This window comes from Oncorhynchus tshawytscha, unplaced genomic scaffold (genome assembly GCF_018296145.1).
Source record: "Oncorhynchus tshawytscha isolate Ot180627B unplaced genomic scaffold, Otsh_v2.0 Un_contig_6096_pilon_pilon, whole genome shotgun sequence".
Lineage (NCBI taxonomy): Eukaryota > Metazoa > Chordata > Actinopteri > Salmoniformes > Salmonidae > Oncorhynchus > Oncorhynchus tshawytscha.
Window position 1 is genome coordinate 28,470 of NW_024607808.1, and position 9,497 is coordinate 37,966.

Below are 9,497 nucleotides of genomic sequence, written 5' to 3' on the forward strand. Positions count from 1 at the left end.
GGGGAAGAGGAGGGTAGAGAGGGGAAGAGGAGGGTAGAGAGGGGAAGAGGAGGGTAGAGAGGGGAAGAGGAGGGTAGAGAGGGGAAGAAGAGGGTAGAGAGGGGAAGAGGAGGGTAGAGAGGGGAAGAAGAGGGTAGAGAGGGGAAGAGGAGGGTAGAGAGGGGAAGAAGAGGGTAGAGAGGGGAAGAAGAGGGTAGAGGGGGAAGAAGAGGGTAGAGGGGGAAGAAGAGGGTAGAGAGAGGAAGAGGGTAGAGAGAGGAAGAAGAGGGTAGAGAGAGGAAGAGGGTAGAGAGGGGAAGAGGGTAGAGAGAGGAAGAAGAGGGTAGAGAGGGGAAGAGGGTAGAGAGGGGAAGAGGGTAGAGAGAGGAAGAGGTTAGAGAGAGGAAGAAGAGGGTAGAGAGGGGAAGAGGGTAGAGAGAGGAAGAAGAGGGTAGAGAGAGGAAGAGGGTAGAGAGAGGAAGAAGAGGGTAGAGAGAGGAAGAAGAGGGTAGAGAGAGGAAGAAGAGGGTAGAGAGAGGAAGAGGGTAGAGAGAGGAAGAAGAGGGTAGAGAGAGGAAGAGGGTAGAGAGAGGAAGAAGAGGGTAGAGAGAGGAAGAAGAGGGTAGAGAGAGGAAGAGGGTAGAGAGAGGAAGAAGAGGGTAGAGAGAGGAAGAAGAGGGTAGAGAGAGGAAGAGGGTAGAGAGAGGAAGAAGAGGGTAGAGAGGGGAAGGAAGAGTGCAGTAGTCCATAGCTCATTCCCATCACAGTAACAGTACTACAGGAATCTAGCATTCACCCCTCAGGACAGAAGAAAGGTCTCCACTGTCTTTAAGCTCCTGTAAAAACACAGAACACATGTCAATACAGGTCTGATCTTCATACCAGCTGATACATGAGAAAATAACAGCCTCCTGGACCTGTCATGTAACCTTCCAACAGCATCAGAAACACATACTCTATTGATGCACAATAACTATGTATAGATACACAGAGAACTCCTGTCTCATTAAACTATGTATAGATACACAGAGAACTCCTGTCTAATGAAACCCAGTGACATGTTATCACAATGTAGTCCTTATAAAGAACAGTGATTGACAGGTGATCTATTAAAACTGAACTCCAGCTGACATCAATCACTAGGCACTGCTGGGCAATACGCTGCTTTAAACCCACCCGGACCTCAGGCCTAGTTTATGCAAAGCAAGGCCCTTGGTGAAATAAGTAGGCATATCTAACAGAGGATTACTGTTAGACGCACACTGGGGACTTTACTATCTCAATGTTGTGTAACCTACCCTTAGCATGGTTTAATGTAGTTCACTGAGAAACCTTGGTATTTACATTACACCAATCTTTTCCTCTGTGCTTTTTTACTACCGAGGATGACCACCCTCCCCCCTTCCATGCTGCCTGTCTGACTGTACATGGCGACATTAAGCAGGCTAAGAAAACAGAACGCGGTGCTTTGGTGACACCTGGTGGAGAGTCTGTGGTACTGCTGTTGCCTCTGTCTATGACACTGTGACATACCTTGCTGATTCTATAAGGGTTGGTTTCCCCAGACACCAGATTCAGCCTAGTTTAGGACTAAAAAGCTATTTTAAATGGACGATCTCCATTGTAAATGGTTTATAGACATATTCAGACTAGTCCAGAACTAAGTGGCGTTAATAATAAGTGCAATTATGGTCTGAGGTGTAAAACAAAAGTCAATTCTCACCTTCACAATGTCCAGCCCGCCAATGAGCTCCCCATTGACGTATAGCTGAGGGTACGTTGGCCAGTTTGAGTATGTCTTTAGACCCTGTCTAACCTGGACATTGGAAGATAAATGAAGAAAACCATGTTAACATGTAGAAAAACATCTTTAGGTTTCACCAGCATGGTTTTGCAAATGTCATAGACAGATACAGCCTCTTTTACCTCCTCATCTTCTAGGATATCAAAGGTGTTGTACTCCACCCTGTAAACAGGAAACACAGACAAGATATTAACCATCATACTATAAACACAGACAAGATATTAACCATTATTATAAACACAGACAAGATATTAACCATCATACTATAAACACAGACAAGATATTAACCATTATTATAAACACAGACAAGATATAATGAACTGAGCTGTTCATGATCATGATATAGTGGCGTTACCTTACCCTGCGCTGTTCATGATATAGTGGTGTTACCTCACCCTGAGCTGTTCATGATCATGATATAGTGGTGTTACTTCACCCTGAGCTGTTCATGATCATGACATAGTGGTGTCACCTCACCCTGCGCTGTTCATGATCATGATATAGTGGTGTCACCTCACCCTGCGCTGTTCATGATCATGATATAGTGGTGTCACCTCACCCTGCGCTGTTCATGATCATGATATAGTGGTGTTACCTCACCCTGAGCTGTTCATTATCAAATCAAATCAAAATCAAATCAAATCAAATCAAATCAAATTTTATTTGTCACATACACATGGTTAGCAGATGTTAATGCGAGTGTAGCGAAATGCTTGTGCTTCTAGTTCCGACAATGCAGTAATAACGAGCAAGTAATCTAACTAACAATTCCAAAAAAAAAAAAAAAACTACTGTCTTATACACAGTGTAAGGGGATAAAGAATATGTACATAAGGATATATGAATGAGTGATGGTACAGAGCAGCATAGGCAAGATACAGTAGATGATATCGAGTACAGTATATACATATGAGATAAGTATGTAAACCAAGTGGCATAGTTAAAGTGGCTAGTGATACATGTATTACATAAGGATGCAGTCGATGATATAGAGTACAGTATCAACGTATGCATATGAGATGAACAATGTAGGGTAAGTAACATTATATAAGGTAGCATTGTTTAAAGTGGCTAGTGATATATTTACATAATTTCCCATCAATTCCCATGATTAAAGTGGCTGGAGTAGAGTCAGTGTCATTGACAGTGTGTTGGCAGTAGCCACTCAATGTTAGTGGTGGCTGTTTAACAGTCTGATGGCCTTGAGATAGAAGCTGTTTTTCAGTCTCTCGGTCCCAGCTTTGATGCACCTGTACTGACCTCGCCTTCTGGATGACAGCGGGGTGAACAGGCAGTGGCTCGGTGGTTGATGTCCTTGATGATCTTTATGGCCTTCCTGTAGCATCGGGTGGTGTAGGTGTCCTGGAGGGCAGGTAGTTTGCCCCGGTGATGCGTTGTGCAGACCTCACTACCCTCTGAGAGCCTTACGGTTGAGGGCGGTGCAGTTGCCATACCAGGCGGTGATACAGCCCGCCAGGATGCTCTCGATTGTGCATCTGTAGAAGTTTGTGAGTGCTTTTGGTGACAAGCCGAATTTCTTCAGCCTCCTGAGGTTGAAGAGGCGCTGCTGCGCCTTCCTCACGATGCTGTCTGTGTGAGTGGACCAATTCAGTTTGTCTGTGATGTGTATGCCGAGGAACTTAAAACTTGCTACCCTCTCCACTACTGTTCCATCGATGTGGATGGGGGGGTGTTCCCTCTGCTGTTTCCTGAAGTCCACAATCATCTCCTTAGTTTTGTTGACGTTGAGTGTGAGGTTATTTTCCTGACACCACACTCCGAGGGCCCTCACCTCCTCCCTGTAGGCCGTCTCGTCGTTGTTGGTAATCAAGCCTACCACTGTTGTGTCGTCCGCAAACTTGATGATTGAGTTGGAGGCGTGCATGGCCACGCAGTCGTGGGTGAACAGGGAGTACAGGAGGGGGCTCAGAACGCACCCTTGTGGGGCCCCAGTGTTGAGGATCAGCGGGGAGGAGATGTTGTTGCCTACCCTCACCACCTGGGGCGGCCCGTCAGGAAGTCCAGTACCCAGTTGCACAGGGCGGGGTCGAGACCCAGGATCTCGAGCTTGATGACGAGCTTGGAGGGTACTATGGTGTTGAATGCCGAGCTGTAGTCGATGAACAGCATTCTCACATAGGTATTCCTCTTGTCCAGATGGGTTAGGGCAGTGTGCAGTGTGGTTGAGATTGCATCGTCTGTGGACCTATTTGGGCGGTAAGCAAATTGGAGTGGGTCAAGGGTGTCAGGTAGGGTGGAGGTGATATGGTCCTTGACTAGTCTCTCAAAGCACTTCATGATGACGGATGTGAGTGCTACGGGGCGGTAGTCGTTTAGCTCAGTTACCTTAGCTTTCTTGGGAACAGGAACAATGGTGGCCCTCTTGAAGCATGTGGGAACAGCAGACTGGTATAGGGATTGGTTGAATATGTCCGTAAACACACCGGCCAGCTGGTCTGCGCATGCTCTGAGGGCGCGGCTGGGGATGCCGTCTGGGCCTGCAGCCTTGCGAGGGTTAACACGTTTAAATGTCTTACTCACTTCGGCTGCAGTGAAGGAGAGACCGCATGATTCCGTTGCAGGCCGTGTCAGTGGCACTGTATTGTCCTCAAAGCGGGCAAAAAGTTATTTAGTCTGCCTGGGAGCAAGACATCCTGGTCCGTGACTGGGCTGGGTTTCTTCCTGTAGTCCGTGATTGACTGTAGACCCTGCCACATACCTCTTGTGTCTGAGCCGTTGAATTGAGATTCTACTTTGTCTCTGTACTGGCGCTTAGCTTGTTTGATAGCCTTGCGGAGGAATAGCTGCACTGTTTGTATTCAGTCATGTTACCAGACACCTTGCCCTGATTAAAAGCAGTGGTTCGTGCCTTCAGTTTCACACGAATGCTGCCATCAATCCACGGTTTCTGGTTAGGGAATGTTTTAATCGTTGCTATGGGAACGACATCTTCAACGCACGTTCTAATGAACTCGCACACCGTATCAGCGTATTCGTCAATGTTGTTGTCTGACGCAATACGAAACATCTCCCAGTCCACGTGATGGAAGCAGTCTTGGAGTGTGGAGTCAGCTTGGTCGGACCAGCGTTGGACAGACCTCAGCGTGGGAGCTTCTTGTTTTAGTTTCTGTCTGTAGGCAGGGATCAACAAAATGGAGTCGTGGTCAGCTTTTCCGAAAGGGGGCGGGGCAGGGCCTTATATGCGTCGCGGAAGTTAGAGTAACAATGATCCAGGGTCTTTCCACCCCTGGTTGCGCAATCAATATGCTGATAAAATTTAGGGAGTCTTGTTTTCAGATTAGCCTTGTTAAAATCCCCAGCTACAATGAATGCAGCCTCCGGATAAATCGTTTCCAGTTTGCAGAGAGTTAAATAAAGTTCGTTCAGAGCCATCGATGTGTCTGCTTGGGGGATATATACGGCTGTGATTATAATCGAAGAGAATTCTCTTGGTAGATAATGCGGTCTACATTTGATTGTGAGGAATTCTAAATCAGGTGAACAGAAGGATTTGAGTTCCTGTATGTTTCCTTCATCACACCATGTCACGTTGGCCATAAGGCATACGCCCCCGCCCGTCTTCTTACCAGAGAGATGTTTGTTTCTGTCGGCGCGATGCGTGGAGAAACCCGCTGGCTGCACCGCTTCGGATTGCGTCTCTCCAGTGAGCCATGTTTCCGTGAAGCAGAGAACGTTACAGTCTCTGATGTCCCTTTGGAATGCTACCCTTGCTCGGATTTCATCAACCTTGTTGTCAAGAGACTGGACATTGGCAAGAAGAATGCTGGGGAGTGGTGCACGATGTGCCCGTCTCCGGAGTCTGACCAGAAGACCGCTTCGTTTCCCTCTTTTTCTGAGTCGTTTTTTTTTTTTGGTCGCTGCATGTGATCCACTCGGTTACACTGGTTGTAAGGCAGAACTCAGGATCCGCATCGCGAAAAACATATTCTTGGTCGTACTGATGGTGAGTTGACGCTGATCTTATATTCAGTAGTTCTTGTCGGCTGTATGTAAAGAAACCTAAGATGACCTGGGGTACTAGTGTAAGAAATAACACGTAAAAAAACAAAAAACTGCATAGTTTCCTAGGAACGCGAAGCGAGGCGGCCATCTCTGTCGGCGCCGGTTTAGTCAAAAGATATGATATAGTGGTGTTACCTCAACCTGCGCTGTTCATGATCATGATATAGTGGTGTTACCTCACCCTGAGCTGTTCATTATCATGATATAGTGGTGTTACCTCACCCTGCGCTGTTCATGATCATGATATAGTGGTGTTACCTCACCCTGCGCTGTTCATTATCATGATAGTGGTGTTACCTCAACCTGTTCATTATCATGATATAGTGGTGTTACCTCACCCTGTTCATTATCATGATATAGTGGTGTTACCTCACCCTGTTCATTATCATGATATAGTGGTGTTACCTCACCCTGAGCTGTTCATTATCATGATATGGTGGTGTTCTCACCCTGAACTGTTCATTATCTCCAGGATCGTGATATAGTGGTGTTACCTCACCCTGTTCATTATCTCCAGTATCGTGATATAGTGGTGTTCTCATCCTGAGCTGTTCATTATCTCCAGTATCGTGATATAGTGGTGTTACCTCACCCTGAGCTGTTCATTATCTCCAGGATCGTGATATAGTGGTGTTCTCACCCTGTTCATTATCTCCAGTATCGTGATATTCTCACCCTGAGCTGTTCATTATCTCCAGTATCGTGATATAATGGTGTTACCTCACCCTGAGCTGTTCATTATCTCCAGTATCGTGATATAGTGGGGTTCTCTCACCCGGAGCTGTTCATTATCTCCAGTATCGTGATATAGTTGTGTTCTCTCACCCTGAGCTGTTCATTATCTCCAGTATCGTAACATAGTGGTGTTCTCACCCCGAGTTGTTCATTATCTCCAGTATTGTGATATAGTGGTGTTACCTCACCCTGTTCATTATCTCCAGTATTGTGATATAGTGGTGTTACCTCACCCTGTTCATTATCTCCAGTATCGTGATATAGTGGTGTTACCTCACCCTGTTCATTATCTCCAGTATCGTGATATAGTGGTGTTACCTCACCCTGTTCATTATCTCCAGTATCGTGATATAGTGGTGTTACCTCACCCTGTTCATTATCTCCAGTATCGTGATATAGTGGTGTTACCTCACCCTGTTCATTATCTCCAGTATCGTGATATAGTGGTGTTACGTCACCCTGAGCTGTTCATCATCTCCAGTATCGTGATATAGTGGTGTTACGTCACCCTATTCATTATCTCCAGTATCGTGATATAGTGGTGTTACCTCACCCTGTTCATTATCTCCAGTATCGTGATATAGTGGTGTTACCTCACCCTGTTCATTATCTCCAGTATCGTGATATAGTGGTGTTATCTTACCCCGAGCTGTTCATTATCTCCAGTATCGTGATATAGTGGTGTTACGTCACCCTGAGCTGTTCATTATCTCCAGTATCGTGATATAGTGGTGTTACGTCACCCTGAGCTGTTCATTATCTCCAGTATCGTGATATAGTGGTGTTACGTCACCCTATTCATTATCTCCAGTATCGTGATATAGTGGTGTTACCTCACCCTGTTCATTATCTCCAGTATCGTGATATAGTGGTGTTCTCACCCTGTTCATTATCTCCAGTATCGTGATATAGTGGTGTTCTCACCCTGTTCATTATCTCCAGTATCGTGATATAGAGGTGTTCTCACCCTGTTCATTATCTCCAGTATCGTGATATAGTGGTGTTCTCACCCTGTTCATTATCTCCAGTATCGTGATATAGTGGTGTTCTCACCCTGTTCATTATCTCCAGTATCGTGATATAGTGGTGTTCTCACCCTGTTCATTATCTCCAGTATCGTGATATAGTGGTGTTCTCACCCTGTTCATTATCTCCAATATCGTGATATAGTGGTGTTACCTCACCCTGTTCATTATCTCCAGTATTGTGATATAGTAGTGTTATCTCACCCGAGCTGTTCATTATCTCCAGTATCGTGATATAGTAGTGTTACCTCACCCTGAGCTGTTCATTATCTCCAGTATCGTGATATAGTAGTGTTACCTCACCCTGAGCTGTTCATTATCTCCAGTATCGTGATATAGTGGTGTTCTCACCCTGTTCATTATCTCCAGTATCGTGATATAGTGGTGTTCTCACCCTGTTCATTATCTCCAATATCGTGATATAGTGGTGTTACCTCACCCTGTTCATTATCTCCAGTATCGTGATATAGTAGTGTTATCTCACCCCGAGCTGGTCATTATCTCCAGTATCGTGATATAGTAGTGTTACCTCACCCTGAGCTGTTCATTATCTCCAGTATCGTGATATAGTGGTGTTCTCACCCTGTTCATTATCTCCAGTATCGTGATATAGTGGTGTTCTCACCCTGTTCATTATCTCCAATATCGTGATATAGTGGTGTTACCTCACCCTGTTCATTATCTCCAGTATCGTGATATAGTAGTGTTATCTCACCCCGAGCTGGTCATTATCTCCAGTATCGTGATATAGTAGTGTTACCTCACCCTGAGCTGTTCATTATCTCCAGTATCGTGATATAGTGGTGTTCTCACCCTGTTCATTATCTCCAGTATAGTGATATAGTGGTGTTCTCACCCTGTTCATTATCTCCAATATCGTGATATAGTGGTGTTACCTCACCCTGTTCATTATCTCCAGTATCGTGATATAGTAGTGTTCTCACCCCGAGCTGGTCATTATCTCCAGTATCGTGATATAGTAGTGTTACCTCACCCTGAGCTGTTCATTATCTCCAGTATCGTGATATAGTAGTGTTACCTCACCCTGAGCTGTTCGTTATCTCCAGTATCGTGATATAGTAGTGTTATCTCACCCCGAGCTGTTCATTATCTCCAGTATTGTGATATAGTAGTGTTACCTCACCCTGAGCTGTTCATTATCTCCAGTATCGTGATATAGTAGTGTTACCTCACCCTGAGCTGTTCATTATCTCCAGTATCGTGATATAGTAGTGTTATCTCACCTGAGCTGTTCATTATCTCCAGTATTGTGATATAGTAGTGTTACCTCACCCTGAGCTGTTCATTATCTCCAGTATCGTGATATAGTAGTGTTACCTCACCCTGAGCTGTTCATTATCTCCAGTATCGTGATATAGTAGTGTTATCTCACCCGAGCTGTTCATTATCTCCAGTATCGTGATATAGTGGTGTTACCTCACCCTGAGCTGTTCATTATCTCCAGTATCGTGATATAGTAGTGTTACCTCACCCTGAGCTGTTCATTATCTCCAGTATCGTGATATAGTGGTGTTCTCACCCCGAGCTGTTCATTATCTCCAGTATCGTGACATAGTGGTGTTCTCACCCCGAGCTGTTCATTATCTCCAGTATCGTGATATAGTGGTGTTATCTCACCCCGAGCTGTTCATTATCTCCAGTATCTGAAGACTGAATCCACACTTGGCTTGCTACAGATACAGGAAGAAAAACAGACTTTAGAAACCAAACAGAGAACTCAATCATACCCATATCTTAACAAAGAACATACCCTTTATAATCAACATATTAACTCAACTCAGATCCTTCAACGGGTGAGTCCACACAAAACCATTTTATTGCAGAACAAAATCACAGGAAGCAATGTTTCTGGTCTTCAAATTGTTTTTCTTTTTTAAGACAAAGATCTTTTCAAATAGCTAATATAAAAA

The 9,497-nt window shown here is 44.9% G+C and overlaps 1 protein-coding gene across 1 annotated transcript; it reads right to left on the bottom strand.

Moving 5' to 3' along the window:
* Positions 1-591: 591 nt before the first annotated feature.
* On the bottom strand, positions 592-9,257 carry LOC121842871 (glutaredoxin-3-like; the record flags this gene model as incomplete). The annotated part of the gene is given in 4 exon segments (XM_042312659.1): positions 592-815; positions 1,703-1,795; positions 1,906-1,945; positions 9,205-9,257. Coding segments are annotated over 4 exon segments (237 nt in total), but the record flags the coding sequence as incomplete, so codon positions are not given.
* Positions 9,258-9,497: the final 240 nt, after the last annotated feature.